Below are 23,220 nucleotides of genomic sequence, written 5' to 3'. Positions count from 1 at the left end.
AATTTTTGGGAACAAAAATGCAATCAGCTTGGCTGGATAGCGCCTGCTATTCGCAGCTCCGATGATGCCGAACTAAACAGTCAATTTTAATGGATATAATGGTGATTCGTTAACGGTTCCATATACTTACGGCAATTTCACTTATTGACGTGGCCATTTGACCGGAATTGACCTTCATCACTCAAGAAGTAATGCTCTGTGAACTTATCAAACTGATTTACTTTTTTTTAAAGTAAATATCCATAATTTCAAAGCATTGTTCTAGCGTTAAACGATACACGATGAATTGCCAAACCTTACTGAACTGAAATGTTAAGACAGTTTGACATTCTCAACTGTCAAACCACAGTTATCGATATCGATAGTTCTCATGCAGTTAAAAAAACACCCGATATTTACTTAAAATATTTAAATATTTATTTAACTTTATATATATTATAGTATTATTTAAATATTTGTTAACCCTTTACTCACTTTTTCAACATTTTCAACTTTTGCTTACAGATCCCGCTGGTGAGCTTGGCTGGGCGTTTACTTTAATCATAGTTTCAATCATATCAGCTCTTATAGGTGCTATTATAATGGTCATAGTTCTAAGGTGTAGAAGGTGAGTAAATGTATAACCCCGAAACAATTGAAGAAGAAAAAAATTTAAATAAATTGGGTCATGATTTAAAAAAGAAACCCAAAATACAGACTTCAGCGATCAAACTTTAAAATTTGAAAAGTGTTTTCTTGCGGTATTTGCAGCTTAAATTTGCTTTTTGTTAATAATTTTGCTTAATAAACTTAATGCTTTGATGTTTAGCTAATGAATGAAAATTAATGACTAAAACGCACGACTGCATTTCAAGAGTTCAGCTCAGACCCTACAGCAATTTTTGGTCAATTTTTTTCCGAATTTTTATTGTTGTTGGTATTTTCAATTTACAGCGGCGTCTGAGTTTTTAATTTAACAAAGCGTAAATTTTTTTATTGTTACAATTTTTGGCTATTTTCCAAAGCAATTGAAAGGTGCTAATGATTGACATTGAGGTTGACTTTTAACAGAGAACAATCCATTCTCTCAATCAAAATCTCCAAAACTCTAAACGAAAACGTGTGCGGAACTTATCAAAAACACCGTTAAATAATATCTTTTGTTACGGCATGTTAATTAGTATTTAATTGTATTATGTTTAGGCCTAAAATACTATCTCAAAAAGGCAGTAGAAACTCCATTTTAATTAAATTATCAAAATTTTGTTTCAGTTTTTAGTTGATAGGAAATGAAGCGTGAGAAAACGAAATTATTTGTAACAAATTAGCCACAGCATAAGTTAAAAATTTACAACACATAAAATTTATTCTAATCAATCATTTAAGGCTGAAAAAACCCCGAGTAACAGAAACGTAAGATACTTTACGTAATTCACGTATATTCGCCACACCAGAGCAAAAACTCGCAATCGCATGCAAATTTTTAAAAATTTGAAGCAAAAGCGTGGGATTTTTCGTTAACGAATCGCGCCGTGTAAATTACATGAAAAAGCGTGAAATTTTGTAAGAAAAAAAATGTAATTTATTTTTTAATACTTTTTTAAATACTCTTGCCGTACTTGCCGACATATTTGATATAAATATTAAAATTAAATAGTTTAAGCGCGCTATTAACTAAAATTGATTTTAATTACCAGGTTGAATTTGTTGGGTGGTTCGAGCTACGGGTGCCTGAAGAGCCAGTGAACCTGTCTTGTATGGTTAAATGTTTGCATGAATAAACTTGTCATTTATTAACAATTTTTGCATAAATTTAATTAACACAGATAACCGCACTTCGAATTTGCATACCAAAATGCAGCGTTTAAACTGCACACGCGAGCTTCAATCACTTTCAGTTATGCAATTTGTAGATTGAATGACGGAAAGTTGACACCACAAGTTGTTGAGATTTGCTTGGAGGAGGGGAATTTCAACATTACGTATAATTCACTTATTTAAAGTTTTAATGACTTTCAAAACACTTTGTAAGAAATAACATAAATAACTGCACTGTTAGAATGCCCTGCGCTAGTGCACATGCCAAATAGGTTCCTAGGAATGTATATTCTTACGGAAGAGGCAATAAAAATCTGTAAAGTAGGTAGGCTCTATACTACTTTTGATTGACGCAACAGGGCTTTAAGACCTACTCTAAGACCAGAAAGGGCACAATAGACCCGATGGTAGCAGTGCCACTTCCCCTAACAATAATAATTAACTACCACTGCACGATCAGATCTTTATTATTATATCTAATGATCAATCTATAATTTATAAGTTCAGGTTTATTTAATAAAAATTAAGTTTGTGGGTAAAATAACAAATAATCCATTTTCTCTTCCTGTAACTGCAAAAAATTTGAATGGTTATATTGCTTAAATATACAGTTGAAACATACAGATTAACTAAGAATAATTTTCGATTACTCGTGGTGCCAGCAACAAACCTGATCAAAGAGACGTGAAGTGATAATTGATTTCATCATGTTTCCTTTTGATCTTTAGCTTAATACTAACAATAGTTTTTTGAGTCAATCTGGTATTCAAAAATAGTGTCTCATCTGTTACTTTTGTATTTCACTATCTATTTGGATTTTATTAAGCGTCAACATGTCACTTGTATTTTTTTAAATTTACTCTGCTTTAGTTGACTTCATACTAGCAATGACTTAAGCTACATAATTTGAAACAGTTTGAAATACTTTGGCAGTAAAATTTATAACAATAGGTCATGTATTTTTGCAACTCCTTTTATATACACCTTCTTTTTTTCTGCAGTTAGAGAGCAATAAAACCCATTGTTTAAAACTTTAGCCAACTGAAACTAGTAATCACTAAAGGGCTAATAAAACGATAAATAGGTATTGGTACTCTATCTATAAACACCGTCTATTATATTTTGAACCCGACTACGGAACTTTTAAAAAAATCTTCGATCGATTTTGAAGAAATGAAGAAAATGTATATGAACGTCAGGCTCGAACACGTTATACATAAGTCTTAAGAAAACTGCACAAAACCGTGGAAAATTTTCAATGATATTTTCAAAATAAAGAAGATATTAGAGGATCAGTTTGTCGTAAGTGGTATGAGCAGTAATTACAGCAAATTAGTAAATTAGTTCCTGTACATAAAATCATAACGAAAACTATAAGATTTTCACTGATTTAAATCTAATTTTAACATCAATTAAATGTTTTATATTCTATCCAATCGTCTCACAATATTTTTAAGCAGGCCCAGAAATAGTTGCCATCCGCAAGATACAGTATTAAAACAAGGCCTTGCGAGTTCATCTAGTATTTCGTTACTGGAAAATGAAGTCATTGCGTCTACTGCTATAATTTAACCCACATTTGCTTGCATAGACCAATTTTGATAATATAATTGAGTTTATTAGTCCTTTAAGTGCAACTTGGCTACCATGGTGATCTTAACATTTCGTCCGTATTTTGAAACTTAATGAAACTTAATGGATGTTAAAATTTCAAGAATTTCTGCTTAATAAACATGTATAAATCAGTACTAGCTTCCTTCGAACAAGAACTAGATGAAACACGCTGTTCTTTATTATTCTTTTTTAGTAATAGTGGTATTAGTTGGCCCACAGCAGGACCTCTGATATGGAAATGATTTGTAGCTGAAAGAAGTTGCCATTCACGCAAGGTAATCTGTCAGTCTAAATAACTGGTGCGTCCGTTGAACTACGGACGTAATACTGTACTGAGGTTGTCGGTGGGTAATTTTACGGGTCATCATGGTTTGCATTATTCAGGCATGCTCTGAATTTCGACTTCATTTCAAATCGAAATTCAATTTGAAACGGAATGAACCCGTTTTGGGTGTTCCAGAAATCGAATATTTTCATGCGGTTTCAAAATGAACTCAAAATGAATAAAATGAATTTAAACATCTATTTGTTGACGTTTTGTAAAATATTCAATGCTCTTAAGTGAAATTTTTAAATTTTAATAAGTAAAATAAAAAAAAAACAGTTTTTATAAAATGTTCGGAATGTTAGCATTGGTGGCAGCTGAAAATAATAGTCACACAAATGAAAAAATAAAAAGACGGATTTTAAGAGATTGCAGCAATCCGTTAGATTTGAATGAGTCGACGTAAGTGGCTAATTCATACTGGATGAAACAACGAAAAATAACGAATACTTTTAGCTTTATAAATTATTACAGGGTGAACAAAGATGCTTTTTGCATGCTGGTAAAAGTCGTAACACCGCACGTTAAGTTATCATCCATACCAAGTTCTATTCAGTTGGCCTGCACATTGCGTTTTTTAGCGGAAGGGGGCTTTCAAAAAGCGGTAGGCATCGACAAGCAAATAGCGTTGGGTAGGAGCACTGTTGGAAAAATTTTGACAAATGTTATCGCAATTTTGGAAAGGCGCATCTGCCCATCATGGATAAAATTAGAAATGTCGGACGCTGAGCGGAGTGCGTCTAAGCGCCACTTTATGCAAAAATTCGGGATTCCGGGTGTGGTAGGTTGTGTGGACGGAACACATATAAGAATGACAAAGCCTCATCGTGACCACCACCTTTTTTATAATAGGAAAGGCTATTTCAGCATTAACGCCATGATAGTAAGGACTTTCAAGTTCTTTTTGAAATTTCTTTTCAATATGCTACTCTTTTGTACAGATTTGCGACTACAAAATGACGATTAGAGCAGTGAATGCTAGGCGCGCTGGTTCTAGCCACGATTCACTAATATGGTGCGTAAGCAAGGCGCACGACTACTTCTGCCAGTGCTATGAGAGCGGTGAACGTGGAAGTTGGCTTTTAGGAGATGCTGGCTACTCCCTTCAGCCATTTTTGCTAACGCCATACAGAGATCCGCAGCCTGGAACGCAGGAGCATAAATTTAACGTGAAACACGCATCTGCACGCAATGTTATTGAACGAGCAATTGGCGTGTTGAAAAGCCGCTTCAGGTGTCTAGCCCGACTTCTTCAATACCAGCCCGAAAAAGTTTCCAAAATTATTAATGTATGCTGTGCGCTACATAATATTTGTAGATACTACAAGGTACAGGATGTCGAAGACGTTCACTTTGCTAATAAAGATGAAGAGGAACTAAGTGAAATATCGGCTAGTAGAGAAGCAAATACAATAAGAGATGACATTGCTAATAGCTTGCGTTAGTAGTATTTAAGGAAAATTTTTATTAAAACAAAAAAATGAATAAATTCTTAAAATATTTTATTTTATTTATTGGAGCTTAAAATTAAAAAAAAAATTATCAAAATTATTATTTTCTTTATTTACATAACTTGAAACTGATTTAATTCAAAAAAAATGTAATTATACTTACATGTTATTTTCACTACTTTTAAATTCACAACTATTTCGATATGTGGTTTTAATCACATGTTTTTATGCGGATTCGGTTTCTAGAGCAAGCAAATTCATTCGATTTCATTTGTGAAATCGCAAATGAAATGAAAAAAGCAGAGCACCAAAATGTGAATTTAAATTGAAATCGAATTTTTTTATGCGGATTCGAATTCTAGAGCATGCCAGATTATCTTAATTAGATGGTACTGTCTGAAGAGACAGAATGTCGTCTCTGTTTCAAAACGGGTGAGATCTCTAATCATATTCTCCATCACTATCCAGGTCTTAATCTAAGGCAAGTGGAGACTACGGGTTGGGTAGTTTTTATCCTCTCCCGAATTTGGGATAACCTTAACAGCTGACATTTTGTTTTTCAATCCAAAGGCGGACTATTTTTTCGGGGTCGTGAATTAATATGAAGTATTACTAGCAAAATTCTGCTCTCTAGGATTCAGTACCCCGTTTGTTGTCCATTCTCTTATTTTCTGCCTTAAACCTATTGTTCACCAACTAAGATTAACGAGTTATTTTCATAAAATAAAGTTGTCCTATGTTTTTGCTTTGAGTTCCTAGATTCTTATCAGTATCCGGCCTTTTGCTATTATTTGTTTTTATTCTAAGGTGCTATTTGAAACTAATCCTACGTTCCAGAAGCACTTGCAGAGACCTCTTATTTGATCCTAATGATAAAAACTTCAATATATAGAGTGTTCATATTTATTCGCATCAGTTTATACTATATTAGACTGTTTTTTGTAGTTTTAACTATATTTTAACTATTCTTACGTTTTTCTATGGAGGACAAGTAATTGATTTGATGATAGGAGCTACAGAAAAACCATAAATAATTCTTGTGCTTCCTTATATTTTGATTAAACATTTTACAATTTTTTAATTAAAAATAAGTAAGATAATTATTTTTAATAACGAAGAAGTTAATAAAAATTTTATGTTTTGTTGTCTTTTATGTAAAATTGAAAACTTAATTTATGTTGTCTTTATTAACTAACCCAAGGTTTTTTTTTCTGTAATTTGGAATGAAATTTCAATTTGATAATTTAAAGTTTTTTTTCTTTGGTAATGTTAAGATGTTTACAATATTTAAAAATCATTATTAACTAATTTTAGTACTCTTGCCAGAACTGGCAGGGTAATTTGAGCTACTCTAAAAAATCATGATATTTTTATGGTTTTTAATAAGTTGATAATAAAAAGCTAATACATAGCAAAGGCGTGTCTAATTGTTACTAAATATTTCCTATTGCAAAAGAAGTAAAGTACGAAGAAAAATCGTTAAAAAACAATTTGTTAATGATTATAAGACAATATAAAATTCGAACACAAAAACTTGGACTAGATAATATCAGAGAGCACAAGATTATTTCATGTGCTACAAAGCAATTTGTTTTTGGAAACTTGATTATATATATATATGTATATTGATATATATATTGAGTGATCGTTTATAAAAATAATAATTAAGAAATAATTTATTATGAAACTAGTTCAAATTTTATTTTATTTTATTTTATTTTTATTAATATATAAATTATATATATATAATTCCAATCTAAAAACTTAATAAGTTTGAAGTATGAAAGGAAGACAAAAGTACTTGACTTAATTAAGTTTTATTATGAACTAGCTTATTACTTTTATTATTTAATAATTAATTAAAAATCAAAAATTGTTATTGGAAAATATTATTGTTTCTTATAACACTGAAACCTAATAGTTTAAAGGATGAACAGAAGACAAAAGTACGTGACTTAATTAAGTTTTATTAACAATTAGCTTATTACTTTTATTATTTAATAATTAATTAAAAATCAAAAATTGTTATTGGAAAATATTATTGTTTCTTATAATACTGAAACCTAATAGTTTAAAGGATGAACAGAAGACAAAAGTACTTGACTTAATTAAGTTTTATTATGAATTAGCTTCTTACTTTTATTATTTAATAATTAATTAAAAATCAAAAGTTGTTATTGGAAAATATTATTTTTTCTTATAACACTGAAATCTAATAGTTTGAAGGATGAACAGAAAATTAAACTACTTGACTTATTTTACTTATTTATACTGCCAAATAAAAATAACTTATATTACTTAAAATTCAATTAAATATTATTACAATAAAGCTTTATATTATTTACAATTAGTTCTACATATCTACCTACGAACTTATTCTGATTTATTGTTCCAAATACCAAAAGTGTGTGATTCCCATTGCGAAAGAGTTTCATTTTATGATTTTTATATTCACACAGGAAAAGCATAAAGTTCAGCAATTGTTAGCCTTTCGAAAGCAGCAACATTGCTGCAGTTATAGACACTTTTATGGTTTACCAGATACCATAAACATGTCTTTGAACAAACTACCTCTTTTGTACACTTGTTCAATATAATTAAATCACTCACGTTGCCTTTCCTGTCCAAAAGATAAGAATCTCATTGAACTTCATTTCATTTTATACGTATTTCGCTATTCCACTGACATTGGTTCCACTAATAATGCGAGTTCTGCCTCATAAGAGTACGTGTTGCGCGAAGCACTGGTATTGGTGCTTTGTGGCAATCGCTATTACCATTGATATAACAATTGCCAGCTATTGCATTTAATGCAATTCCACTTTGCAACATCTCAGCAATCGAAGCAATAAATAGCGCACATCCCAACCCATTGGCATAATAGCAGCTGCGACATTTTTCCTGCTCACTGGCGGATGCATTCCGAAGTGCACCGCAAAAAGTGGTTCTAATCCAGTTCTTGCTGCTAATCTTTTATATGATTTTTTTCCGACTTTTTATTTATCTCCTTTATACGAATTAATACAGTATTTGTATAATACGATTTTTTTTCTAAGCCTCACTAATACTTTTTCTAATCTAATCGGAATATTATGTTGTAAACAAAATAATTGTTGCTGCCGTTGTTCTCGTTTGCAGTTGCAATTGCAGTTTTCGTTTTATTTGCTGTAGAATTTGCTGTACTGACACTGCAAGTGAGTTAAATGCAATTTTATTGCTTCGATAATGAAATGTCACAAATATTATATTTTATTTTTTTAAAACCATATACCTAGATACATACCCACATATCTCAACAATTTTACTGTAATTTGTTATTTTTTATCGTGCAAATTGATTCCAACACTGACGTTCGTAACCAATCTCAAGTCCGAAAAGTTTGTCGCTTAAGTCTTTTGTTTTTAATCTGTGAAATATGCAAAAATATGTTCTTTTCATTAATAAATTTAAAAAAATTTTATCTTTGCAGAATTAAATCAGCAAATGGCAATGGTAAGTTTATAATATATTACAATTTTTATGATCTCAACATAATAAGTTCCATTAAAAATTAAAAAAAGCAAATATGATATATAACTATAAAGTGAATTAATATAAAGTTACCTTGAATTAATAAAATTGTAAACTTTATTAAAATTCTTTACTACTGCAAAAAAATATATTACAATCTTAAGTAATAATTATCGTCTTTATTAATTGTGATTTTGCAGTTAAGGTTAAAAGAACTTATTGTCGAATTTTAATTTTTTAAAATTTTTATTAACTAATTTTTAATAGTTTATTAAAAACTTCATTCAAATCAAAATAGGCCACTCGTATTTTGAAGGTTTAAAGCATTAAATTAAATATCCTTAACATTAATTAATAAGTTAATTAAATCAGACATTAATATAATTGTCATTACTTACTGAAATAACTTCACACAAATGGTTACATTATAAATAATAAATAATAAGCTTACAATATTTGAAATAAATCAGATGCAATTAATAGCTTACTGTTTCTCACTATCAACTTAAATAATTATCGTAGATATATGTAAATGAACAGCTATAAATGAACAAAACAACATCGTTGTTACTGCAAATTTGTTGTTATTTTTTTTTGTACATGTGTGAAAAAATATATGTACATTTAACATAATTGTTTATACACATACATTATACATTCAATCTATTAAATGTATAGATTAAGCAGCGAGGAGTAATATAATTGGCACTATTCTGATTTCTCGGACACACCCAATTAGTAACGAATTTCAGTAAAGACAGATATTTTTAGCAACTTTTTCTGCTTTCCTATATCTCAATATATGCGCTCATATGGCACACTACATATGAACTACGGCACCCAAAATTTAGGTTTTAATCTCACTAAAGTCTAGTACAAAAAGAGGCTTTAAAAAATCTTTAAAATAATAGTTGGTGGCCATGTGTCAGGAATAAAGATGTAAGCAGTCTTTAATTAAATCCGTAGGAATAACTGCTTCAAAATATTAATAGTCTGTCTATTTGGTATAGCCAGGAACCAATCGATCTACTCGTGGCTTACAGTTAGCCAGATTAATCTAATCTAACCCATATGTCTATATAGTTTAGTTTAATTGTGTTTACTCATATATACACGTATAAGTATGATTTTGCTTCTGTTATTCAAATCAATTTTCTTAATTCAGGATTAGAGCTGCATGGTTATTATTGTATCGTATTTTAGATATTCAATATTAATGCCATGCACTTTTGTCTAAAAAACTGTGTGACATTTTTACTTTTGATATGAGTCCATTTAAAATAAACAATGCATTTAAGATTTTATCTGTCTTAAACCGAACACAACATTGGATTGATTTTTAAAATCTTAATAAAAAGGTCGTAAAAATAGAATCAGCCCCAACATAAAGTATATATAAAGTGAAATACAATGTTAGCTTCGATGATTTTTGTATTTTGTAGATATCCTTCCTTCTCTTGCTTTATTCATTTTTTCTCTAAAAGTAAAACGTGCTTTTGTCCACCTCTTCAATAATTTATTTACCTCATATTATAATTTTTATTCTTTTAATATTCTCTTCTACGCTCTATTTAGTTCTTTATTATTTTCTTTGTATCCTTTCACTACTTCTTTTTCTTTTTACTCTTCTATAATATATTTTACTCACATCTCTCTTTTTCTTTTTCGGTACTTTTTACTTTTTGATTTGCTTTTATCTACATCCATTATTCTCCATCATTTTCTTTACTTTTTTTCCTTTTTTTTAGCAACAACTTTTTCTACTCTTCTATCTATTTCGGTCATATATTGACTATCTTTCACTACTTCTTTCTATTTTAGTATATTTTTATATATAGTAAAAATCTATAATTTCTTTAATTGTTAACAAAAGACATATAACATAGACTACCGCAAAAGGTGATGATGATACTGGCTCTACCCAATATCACTACAACAAATTTATAATAAATTGCATCAATAATATAGATCTTGCTTAAATTTAAGAAGTTAAACCCAAGTACTACCTATGTAGCAAAATATCTGCTGTCCTTTTGCTTTCTTTTAGGTATTTCCTAACTAAAGCAAATAGCAGTCATCATTTAATAAAGTAATTAAAATGGTTATTGAGAGTCTTCGTAAAGTGGACATATTTATGAGTAAATATTTTTATGTACCACTGAAATACAATATAAAGCTTAAATTGCTATCTAACTGCACTTAAAAAATTAAAATGAAAACTGAAAAAAAAATCATTGAAATGTGATTTAGAAAATTATGTGGTAGTTAGATGCACTAAGAAAACGTAATAAAAATAAAAAGGATTGCAATGGAATGCAATTTAAATGCTTGCTAGTTGCACTAAGAACACGGAAAAAAATGAAAAAAAAATAACAGAAAGCTTATTAAGAAATAAAATTTTTATTAGTTAGACTAAAATACAAGTATGTGATATATATAAGTAAAAAATCAAATAAAATGCAATTTAAAAAAATTTCCAGTTAATTAGTCTAAAAATAGGAGAAAAAGTTTTAAAAAATAAAACACGATATACAAATTATGAAAAAAAATATGAAAAGATGTTATAAATAATCCAATAGCATATAATAAAAAAATGTAAAGTGCTAGTTAGCCGCACTAAAAAACACGTCATTAAAAAACGAAGTAAATGCAAGTTGAAACTAAATTGTAAGTTAAAAATACAAAATAAAAATTGAAAAATATTCAATAAAGTGAATTTAAAAGCATAATTTGCTAATTTAGCTTACTATACAACAGCATTTTAAGCTTCTAGGTTCTTGGTGGTTTCACACCCTAAGTTTTCTCCATGTATGGAAACTTAATGGGCCAATAGCCCTAATACTCCAATAGCCCTACCCTATTGTGATTGCCGGTATAACCTTACCTAACTTAGCTAACTGCACTAAAAATACAAAATAATAATAAATTTTAAATGATACTGCTCTGCTGAACTGCGCTAAAAACAGTAAATTAAAGTTAAAAAATATTCAATGCATTCAAAAAAATAAAGTGTCTGCTAACTGCACTGAAAAGTTGATGTTAATATGAAAAAAAATGCGATGGAATGTGATACAAAAAAGAAAGTGCTAATTAGCTACACTAAAAACACGACATAAACATAAAAAAAACGAATTAAATGCAAGTGAAAAAATGAATTGTCAGTAAATAAAGTTACTAGCATTAGTTACTAACGGCTTTAAAAGCACGATATAGAAATGACTGAAAATATGAAATAAAAATGATAAAAATATCAAATGATATGTAATTTCAAAACATAAAGTGCTAGTAAACTGCACCAAATATTTTAAAATAATTTGAAGATAAAATTTCCATACAAAACTTTTACATATTCATAATCAATGTCTGTGTGACTGATTGAAATATTTACGATAGTTACATGTATTTTCCACAGCTGGTACCTAAGAGATATTTAAAAAATTTTATCTCTTTTGAACTCATTTAGCTGCAACTTACTCCAGTTATAACTTGAGACTAGTTGCTGTATGAAAAAAGATATTTTTCTATTTTTAATCTTAAAAACTACAAATTAGGTCAGAAATTCTGATTAAGTCGAAGTCATAAAACTATCAACTATCAAATTACTGTAGACGCGACATACTAAGTGTTAGCAGCACGGTCACAACAACAAACACAATGACAAGAGCAATACGCTAAGCAAATTTAATTTGCATTTAAATTAATTGATTTAAATTAAACGATAAAATTTTATAATTTGGAGTTTAACATTTTTGTCCATTTTTTTTTTGATTTTTATTGGAATTAAAAATTTGCCGATTTACTGCGGAAACCTAAGCAAAATAAGTTGAAGTCGAAGTCTTGCGTGTGGGCGTACAGACGCTGGTGGGAACGAACAGATTTACACAAAATCAAAATAATTCCAAAAGTAAAAAAAAATAAAAAAAAATTATAATTTTAAAATAAATGCTTGACAAATTTTTTATATGCGCGTCTGCATAATTCATTTAAGCAAAAAAAAAGAGGATTTTATTTTTATACTAATTTTACACTCGCTGGCATAAGATATGCAACGCGGTTTGGAGCAGCAATCCAGACGAGCTGCTAATTTCGAGAGGTAAAACCATAGGAACATTTTTTGCCTGCAATGAAATGTTGCACACATGAGCAAACGCATACAAATCAGCTCATAAGTTAAATGAAGCATAAACACAAAAATCCGGAAAGATGCAGTAACGCAAACGACATCAACAACGACAAATATTAGCAATTATTTTCAGGAGCAACATCTCCAACATAACCAACAACAACAGCAGCAACAACATCAACAGCAACAGCAACATAATTTGCTGCTCTGCCAGAGCAACGAAAGTACGAGTAGCAAATAAGCCATAAGGTAGCAAGCAGTTGAGTATGAAAAATATAAACGCTATAGCCGCCGCACTACCTTACTTCCAAAAAAAAAAAAAAAGAATATATATAACACATATCTGAGAAGGAAAAGAAAATAAAAACAAAAGATTTTAAACTGCAATTGCAACCACTCCATGTGTGCCTGCTTGCAACAATTGGCAATTGCAGCTAATGTTGCAACGGCGTAAATAGGGGAGCGCGTAATGCATTGCGCTGGCGAATGCATTTATTTGCATGGCAAACGATTTCAGATACGAATTCGCACAAAATAAGACAAAACAGTGGGTAAGGAAAGAGAAAAGGAAAAAAAAAATTTAAGTATAAATTTATTTTTTGCATTCGCATAAAATTGTTGTACAATGCAACAAGCAACAATTGTTGTACGAGACCATAAGCAGCAATATTGCCAGCAACAATTTAATTAAATTGCCCATGGAAGATGCGGTGCAGTTGCAAATGCTTTATGCACTTGCATTTTGCATATAAGCAGTAGACGACCGACCCACTGCATTTGCTATACGCTGTGCTATGCTCTACTATATTCTGCTATGCGGTGCCGTGTGCTGCTATGCTCTGCTATATAGTGCTGTGTGGTGCTATGTAGTGCTGTGTGGTGCTGTTCTATGGAGCTGCGACTTGCATTTGCTGCATTGCTGCAATTTGGCAAGGAATTGCAATTGGTTTCCTTGCTCACTTGTCTTTCTATAATAATTTGAATTACCTACAATATTTACTTGCATTTTTCTTCTACTTGTTATTTTTTATTTTATTTTTCTTTTTTTTATTTTTTTGGTTATATAGCTTTTCATTGCAGTTGCAGTTGCAGTTGCCGTTACTGTTGTTGCTTGTTAAATGCAATTCATGTGTGGAAAAGTATTTCTGCAATTTTCTGCTATTTTTCTTTAAATTATTTTGAAGTTTTTTATGTTACTTTTCTACTTCTCGTTTTTTTTTTCTTAATTTTATGATTTTTCTTTTTAATTCCTTAAAAAACAATGACACATTCTACCTCAAATGTTTGCTATAAGCATTTTTGCAGTAGGAGCGGCTTGGCATATGTGCCCCTTTTACTTTTCCCCAAATTCTTGAAATTTAACGTAGAATTGAAAAAATACTGCTGGTCGAGATTCTATGAATGCTCCTACCGAAACATTTTAATTTGTATACAATTTGATTTATTACTTAAAATTTGTCTTCAACGGTTTTAACCTGAGTAACACACACAGCAAACAAATTAATTTTTTACAGTGTAAAGTTCGCCAACACTTTGTACGAGCAATAAAATTGGTAATCACCAAATAAAAAAATTTTAAAATTTAATATTATGAAGAAATAAATTCTTGCCAAGCTAGTTAATAAAAAACACAGTAATAGACCGTCTGCGAAGAGATTTAGCTCACTTGAGCTATATGAAGTCAGCCTATTCTGATACCATAACTTTAGAATACGCTAGCTGCTTTATATATCAGTTGACAAATATATCTCCACTTTAAACTAGCAAAGCACCGTGTCAGTATAATAAAGTGAACTATACCTTTAATGAATATGCCGACAAAATCATATAGACACTTATAGAAAGGAGACCCTAGAAAGGGTATATGCCTTTAAACGAATAATAGTTAGTGACGGAGTAGTTGAATGATATTTTAATCTTACTTCCCTTTTTCTGACAAATGAATATGCTACCAAAATCGTATAGAGACTTAAAGAAGCTAAACCCTAGAGAGGGTGTATGCCTTTAAGCGTCTACTAGTTAGTTGCGGAGTAGTTGAATGATATTTCAATAGTACCGCCTTTTTTCTGCCAAAAGAATATGCCACCGAAGTCGTATAGAGACTGAAATAACTAACCCTTTAAAAGAGATATATGCCTTCAGGTCAATACCAAATAGTGACGGTGGATGGTATTTGATGCCATCCACCACATAGATACATAGATGAGTAACATTTCATTCTAATCATCAAAATTGTAAAGACACTTAAAGAAAGCAAATTGAATATACAATAATTAGCAAATACCAGTTAGGGACAAAATAGATGTGTAATATTTCACTTTTATTCCGTTTCTTCGGAGCAAATTAATTTACCTACGAAATCATATAGACACTTGAAGAAGAATACCATAGTGTGGAACGAACACCACACTATTTTCTAACACGAATCAAATATACCGTCAAAAGCCTATAGCGACACTTAAGGAAGTGAGATCCTAGAAGAGATATATGCCTTCCGCTAATACCAGACAGTGACAAAGTAGTTGAGTTGCATTTCGACTCTAACTCCACTTCGATTCTCTAACAAAATGAATGTACCGCCAAAATTGCATAGACTCTCAAAAGAAAGGAGACTCGAAACTGGATATATGCGTTCTAGTGAATACCAAATAGTGACCAAAAAAAATGAATATTATTTTATGTATTCTCTTTTCTCATACGGAATAAATTTACCGATGAAATCGTATAGACACTTTAGAGGATTTGTGGCTTTTGGCCACAATGCTTAATCAGCACATGAAATTCATTTTTTTTCCATTTTCGTAAAAATTCTCGAGGTTGTCTGCTTTGAACGGGTATCAAACACCAAGTGAACGACGTGGCTTGCTCAAAATTAAAAAGTTGCCCACTGGTTGATTACATTTGACGGCAGCACTGTTGCACTGACTTATTAAACCGCCCTCGTAAGTTAACTGCTACCAGTACTTAGGTTGCATTAGTTTAATACTTATTGGTACTTTATTCGTCTATTATTTATTTCTATTTGAGCTAGTGCACTTGAGCACTTTTACTCTTTCTTAACTCGAGGTATTTTTATAACCCCTCTTTACGCCTCGACTGGATTATTGTTTATCACTTCATCAGACTAAGCAATAATTGACCTCAGATCTGCATACCTCCCCGGGAAGCCTGTAACCATTCTAAGATTTAATAACGCGGTGTTGGTAAGTCTGTCGTAATAACTTTTTTTTTAACTTTTTTGTAAGTTTTTTTTTATTCGTAAAAAATATATTAATCTTGTGGTAGAATAGCTGACAGATAACAGTCAGGCCAGAGTCCACATTAGGAGTTTCAAGGTTCACTTCAGACGATTTGGCGCAGCTATGATGAATACGATTTGAAGTTTTTTATATTTGACTTCTCGTTATTTCGCACAAATGCAACATAGATAAACATACTTACTGCTGTCCTTTTGTCCTAGTGGAGCATTGAATCTCACGTTTCCTCTAAATCTTACTCTTTTGCATGCTTCTCTCGTGATTTAGTTCCCGAAGTACTGTGCGTCTTTAAGCTCCTGGTCCACGATTAATCACCATGTCTTAGCTGAGGTTTCAGGCTAACGGCTACCTTGTAGATTTCAGAATAGCGCGTCTTTTGTTATGCAGAATGCTGTTTAGATTAGATTAAACATGCTAGAGATGTGTTTTCAAGAAAGCGTATGCCAACTTGAAGACTCTCTGAAGAATATATTGTGCCTCATAAAAAAGGTTAATAGTTATTAAAATGTTCGATATTTGTACAGAAAGATAGTTTGGGGTTTGAAGTAAGGACTAGTTTGAGAACTGAGGTTTATTATAAAATATTATTTTGGACGTATTTTTAACCATGGTTTTTACTATAGCAGTAAATAGAAACTAGGCAGATGTTGAGATCTTCCTTATTATTCTGCCTTACTTATTATATATTTAATTTATTATTTTTTTTTTAAGTCTGTTAACGTCCTAATGTCATTATAGTTCACTGCCTTATATCGATTATCTGTGTATCTATTAAATACAATATATCAATTTGCTTCGGTCATAAATTATTTTGCTTCAATGACTTGTCTTCAACCGACTTCGTTCATAAAATTCTATTTAATATTTTTTAAATACACAGCATTTAAATCCATGGAGCTGTAATTGAAATTAACGTTAAATAATAAAAATATTATATTCACTTCAGAAATCTATCTGAACATTTAATCAGTTTTTATTGTTATTTTAACGATTTTCTGTTGTGCCGTCGCGGCTACTGCAACTTCACGTGCTGCCGCCAACTCCGTTTACAGATTTTACAGCATCTTATCGGTGACGGCCAATCTCGAATGCACTCTTAAATTTGTATTTAAATTTTTGCATTAACAATTCGAAGACATAAAATTAGTAAAATATAAAATTTTTAAAACACAATCACAAGCAATAAACAAATACTTCGGAACAAAAATCGCAACTGGCAGCGTCTGAAAGCGCATGTCAGCGGCAAATAAATAAATAATTTTTTCAAAAATTGCAGTAAAAAATAAAAATTATTAAAAAACCTCCACATTTGGCGTGTCGTTTTGCAACTCAACGCTGCTCGAATGTATGGCATTTTTATTTAATTTTTTAATTTTTTAATATTTTAATATCAGTGATTAGCGGAAAACTTGTTCGAAATGCTGTGAAAATGGTCTTTCTGGTGTTTTTGGTGACCTTTTGGAGACAACGTTCACATATGAGTTTATCATTAAATTAACAAATCGTTTTGCGTATATAACATTTAAACTATAAACTTTTAAATGCGTAAAACTAAAGGTTAATATATGTTTTACCAAAAAGGTTAAAGGCTCACATATCATAGTAATTAACTATTGAAATTATTATTTTATCGCATGCTACACACTTTTTTGTAGCGTGATATAAAAAAAGTTTAAATTGAAACTTTTTTTCATACAGGGTAAGCTATATTAGGTGATACCATGTGACAATTCTGTAACTTTGACAAAGACACTCAGAATTACTAATGACAGTACGTGTGTGAAATATCAACCTTAGGAAACATTTTGCTATTAAACAGTACACACTAGTCGAACGCGATAAGGGCCTAGGCCTAGAATTTTTGGCAAACAATCATTATAAGTGATCAGACATATTTTTTGTTAAGCAGAATCATATACAAATAAATTTGTTGGTTAAAAGAAAGCCCTCAAACTAATTATTGTTACAAAATCTCCTCTTTACAATCTGAAAATTACAGTTTCGTGCGGATTTCGTGCTGAAATGATCGTCAGACCAATACTTTTTCGAAAATGTTAGTAGCAAAGTAACAACCGTCAGTTAGGTACGTTATCGGGCTATGAAAGCCGAGTTTTTGATGACAATTGTTTATAAAAATCGTATGCAGTACTTCTAGTTTCAATAATAATTTAAAATCTTCACTTCATACAGCTCGTATCATAATCGATTTATTGAAACTATTGTTCCCAGGTTGCTTGATATCAAAAAATTATGGTTTTGATTGGCCTCTGCATTCCCTCGATTTGACACCTCCAGACATTTCCCTATGTGACTGCTGACAGTCAAAGATGAAGGCCGCCAGAAAGGCAACAATGATCGCAAATTTCAAAAATCGAGCACATAAAGTCATTCCAGCTAAGGCCATATATTCGAGCTTGCGCGATATACTCTTCAAAAAGTCTTCACCTCATATGGCCAACCCTTTATTATTCTATAAACGTTTACGATTTTGTAGTCCTGATTTTATTGACCTGTTCCAGTGACATTTGTATGTCAAATAGAAGTATCACTTCAGTCATAATTTATTAAGTTTAGGATTTACCATTTTACAATATAAATCGTTTAACAACTGCTGAACATATTAAAATCATCCAAACTAACAACTAAAATAAACAGTGGCACAAGCCACACAAAATGTCCAGCTTTGACTTTGTTTTGCGAAAAGTTCCCGGACCTATGATATCTCATTTAAATGATATCTTTCAACTACCAATATCATACCCTTTGTCACAACTAGACCCTTTTTGTGGAATTATGGAAATGACCATGTTTCTGCTTATTCTTATGCTTTTTTATTCTTATCCTTATTCTCTCTACGCATTGAGAACAACCAGCAACATTTAGTTATAGCCAAACTATTGCTAGTTATACAATAACAAATTAAAAGAATATAAAATAATATATAATATAATATAATAAAATAATAACGGTGCTGTACCTACTCTATCGACACTCTTATAAATAGTGCTTACCGGCGCTCGAAGAGTAGAATCCAGAACACTTGTTGTTGTCATTCTCCAAGATTATCCAAAACTAATATTTTTCACCTTGTCTTCAATTTAATCAATGATGTTAGTTATATCAAAATTACATTTATCTGTGTTCCCGACCAAACTTTAACTATAAGATTGACTATAAAACGTCTAACTTTCTACTCAAAATTACGAGACATATGGAATCGTAAGGATTCTCTAAGTTAATTGATAAGGATTTAACTATGCTTCTTCTTCGCCTACCTACCTATTTGCCAGCTGCGTACCAGTAAGTCATCGAATATTGCTTAAAACGGATCCAATACCGTAAGGTGTGTTGTGGGGAATATTTATATGGTGTGGTACTTCACACCTCCAAAGAAAATGTTATAAAAAACAATTTGAGACAGTTGAGAAAATTATCGACAATATGAACAACCCTGTATTTTATTATTAGTTATTTATTATAAATGTTGTTTAATTTATATGTAATTCTATTTGATTTTTTTTTTTTTTTTTTTGTTTGCAATAATTTTAAACACATTCACTTTAAGCAAGTTTATGGCTTTAAAAAATGTTCTTAAATAAATCAAAAGTATTTTTATTACTCATATGATTCGGTATCCACTGTCGTTAGGTGCCCAGTAATTGTTTGCCTTCAAATTTAGTATTCCATTCATAAATCTACCATTTTTGGAATTGACCGTTGACTTTGTCACACATGCGATTTAAAGATTTTTCAATAGAAAAAAATTGAGTTCATGCAATTTGAAGTCACGAATCGGTTTTATAATTCAATTATTTTATTTAAATTCGCGCAATCATTAAAACAAAAAATAATAATTATATAGAAACAAATCATTATATTAAATTTATATTTTTTTAATAATATATATAAATTTCTTCACAGGTGGTCGTCCACAGCCTTGGTGGTGTCGCAACAATCGCAACGGCAGTCAAAACGGACGTTCAACGCTTTCAGTAAAGCATCCTTCGGATAGTATACGTCGTCCGACAAGTAACTCGGGTGTTTGGACTTGGTTGGGTGGTAGTCGACGTTCTTCTGTGGGCCCAGATCAAATTGGACCACCATCATCATCACCAGCGGAAAATCATTACACACATATGGATGACGCTTATAGTCCCGTTGGTGTTAGCGAAGCGTTATATGCTGAATTGGATCGAGAATCGGTGCGCTCCGCAAATCCTTCATATCAAAATACGGCATACAGCCAATGTGAAGATGTGAGTATATAAAAAAAAATATTTATTTATTTTTATTATTTATTTTTTTATTGCTTTTTATAACATCACCTTGATGAAATTTCTGTTTTGTTGGTTTTCTCACAGAAGTATCATTATCAGCAACATGAACAAGACATTCCCATGGTGGTCTCATCGGCTCCGAGCAGTGCCTACTATTCGGATCTTTCAGTGACCGCTATGCCAGGCGGCGGTGGCAATGAGCGCGCCTATGAAATTGTGGGTCTCACTGTCATGTCACAGCCGTTACCCAACTGGGACAGCGGAGGTAGGGATACAGGTTCTAGTGAGACGGCGTTAGCTACTCAACGACGTATGCCACGACTGGCAGCCATAAATGAGACAAGCACGACAACTGTTCCCTCAGATTACGTTTAAATGCAAAGATGTAAATTTATGAAATTTTAAAAAATTAATTTAATTTAATTGTGAATTTAATTAAGTGCTGTAATTAATTTAATTATTAATTAAAAAAAAAAAACAAAACAAAAAATCAAGTTTCAAATGTGAATCGAACGAATTGAACGAGCTTAAATTTATTGTAGGCTTTGATGTAAATTAAAAAAAAATTATATTTTTAACTTAGTTGTATCTATTGGAGAATATAGTTTATCTGTAATAGAAATTAAGTATATAAGCAATGCTAAAATTTATTTAATGAAGCAAAAATAAAATGCAGTTAAAATGATTTATATGTAAAACATAGAAATATGATTTTTAAAAAATGATATAAAATAATTTTAAAATATATTTAAAAGAGCATATATAATAATATATATATAAAAACTTAATTAACTCTTAAGATTGTTAAGATTGTTAAGAAACGATCAAATCGTTGGTGATATTTAGCCTAAATATATATAAAATATACAATACACACATACATGTGTACAATGAACGTATGTGTGCGTGCGTGTAAATGTAGTAATATTTAAAAAAAAACAGAAACAATTCTAATATATACATATATATATCTAATATATATTTATTTATATAATTTACAAATGATACAATTAAACATTTATTTACAAGAACAAAGATTATATGTGTATGTGTCATTGTCCTTCCTCGATTTTCGTATGTACATATAAAAAGAGGAATCCCCTAATTTAAAGCAGCCTTTCTTCTTAACGATATATGTATACATTGAAATTACATTGAGTATTTATGTATAGTGCATTTAAAATAAAATATTATTTACACTGACGTATAAATTATTATATATGTATATGTATACAAATATGATATTATCTATTTAACTGATTATACTTTATATACAATATTATTTACTTATTATATACACTGCAACAATGAAGATACGTTAAATAAATAAAAAATTAATAAATTAAATTAAAGTACACAGCCAATCAACCACTCACGAAATATCACTTTAAAATAGAAATTATGCAAAGATACTTTGTTAAGATATTTTATTTTATTTTTTTTTTCAAATTTTTTAAATAATTATGAACATAAGATATATCTGCAAAAATAAAAGATTATATAAAATTAATTGAAATCAGCAAAACAGTAGATAAATTACATACATACGATAAATATACAAGCAAGTACGCCCTTAAGCATTCAAACAATAAATTATACACAATAAATAATGTTTATGTAAATTTTTTTTATTAATTATTTTTAATTAATGTGATTTTATAATTAATTAATAACTTTAATATCTGCAAAAGTATTTTTAACTAAGGTTTTCTATCAATAAAAACTTAAATCCGTTTTTTTTTATTGTCTTATAAGCTCATTTAATTAACAAAATTATATTGCGTGTATTTATTCATTAATTTAATTTTATTTGTATATATAAACTACTAATTATGTACATTTTAATTTGTCTAATTTTTTTATTGCATTTGTTTTTTTTTTATTTGATCAGCAAAATGTAGTCTTAAAGAAAATAAATAAAATTATATTATTTATCAAAAATTAAAAAAAAATTTGTTTTAATATTAGTAACTTCTTTAAAAATAATTTTTAAATTTTGAAGAAAGTCAAAAAAAAATTTTAAAAACATTATTAAAACTATTAAAAAATAAATATTAAATATAATAAAGAAACCCACAATAATCCACAAAGAAAAAAGTTTTGTGTAAACCGACTTTTTATCCGAAAAAGTTTCCAGACAGATATATCATATCATACATTTTTTTCTTCTTTAACTGAGGAATCACCTCTTGAGTTTTATATCCATAGACAAGCAAAGCCATTAAAAGTCCTTTCGGTAGAAAACAATTATAAAACACGTAATAAATAAATAAATATATAATATTTATTTTAAAATAAATATTATTTATAATTATTTATTATAATATTTATATAATATTTCAATAAAGTATTTATAATCCGTAAAAAAAATTCTTAACCCTTAATTAATTATTTATATAAACCTTATAATCATTAGAAAATTATTAACTTATTTATAATATATAACAAAATTTATTAATTATATATTAATTCAAAAAATTATTTATTATCCGTAAAAGTAACTCTTAACCAAAATTTTATCCCCTTAAATAATAATATATAAAAATTTTATAATTATTACAAAATTATTAATTTATTTATAATGAATAACAAAATTTGATAATTATATATTAATTCAATAAATTATTTATTATCCGTAAAAGTAACTCTTAACCACAATTTTATCCCCTTAAATAATAATTTATATAAACTTTATAATTATTACAACATTATTAATTTATTTATAATAAATAACAAAATGTAATAATTATATATTAATTCAACAAATTATTTAATATCCGTAAAAATAACTCTTAACCAGAATTTTATCCCCTTAAATAATAATTTATATAAATTTCATAATTATTATTGTTTTATATTATTTTTT

At 29.6% G+C, this 23,220-nt stretch overlaps 2 protein-coding genes across 4 annotated transcripts in view; both read left to right on the top strand.

The window, feature by feature from the left end:
• LOC119668966 overlaps positions 1–20,943 on the top strand; it is a 70,958-nt gene extending 50,015 nt beyond the window's left edge. Inside the window, exons 2-5 of one of the 2 annotated variants that reach the window (XM_038078669.1) lie at positions 505–607; positions 8,657–8,679; positions 19,999–20,333; positions 20,442–20,943. In XM_038078669.1, the coding sequence (XP_037934597.1) occupies positions 505–607; positions 8,657–8,679; positions 19,999–20,333; positions 20,442–20,729 (749 nt within the window). In that variant the 3' untranslated portion in view covers positions 20,730–20,943. Of the gene's footprint in view, positions 1–504; positions 608–8,656; positions 8,680–19,998; positions 20,334–20,438 lie in introns of both variants that reach the window. The other variant, XM_038078668.1, reaches the window with a different exon arrangement.
• Positions 4,005–5,233, top strand: LOC119668967 (putative nuclease HARBI1). Of its 2 annotated transcripts, none has more exons than XM_038078671.1 (3): positions 4,005–4,138; positions 4,211–4,619; positions 4,678–5,233. In XM_038078671.1, exons 1-3 carry the CDS (start codon positions 4,026–4,028, stop codon positions 5,179–5,181), a joined length of 1,026 nt encoding a protein of 341 aa, XP_037934599.1. In that variant the 5' UTR covers positions 4,005–4,025; the 3' UTR covers positions 5,182–5,233. The 2 variants fall into 2 exon arrangements, with proteins under 2 accessions (XP_037934599.1, XP_037934598.1); XM_038078670.1 differs by having other exon boundaries at positions 4,193–4,619; positions 4,678–5,232.
• Positions 20,944–23,220: the final 2,277 nt, after the last annotated feature.

This window comes from Teleopsis dalmanni, chromosome 1 (assembly GCF_002237135.1).
Source record: "Teleopsis dalmanni isolate 2A chromosome 1, ASM223713v2, whole genome shotgun sequence".
Lineage (NCBI taxonomy): Eukaryota > Metazoa > Arthropoda > Insecta > Diptera > Diopsidae > Teleopsis > Teleopsis dalmanni.
The sequence above is the reverse complement of the archived record's forward strand: the minus strand, read 5'-3'. Positions and strand labels throughout refer to the sequence as shown.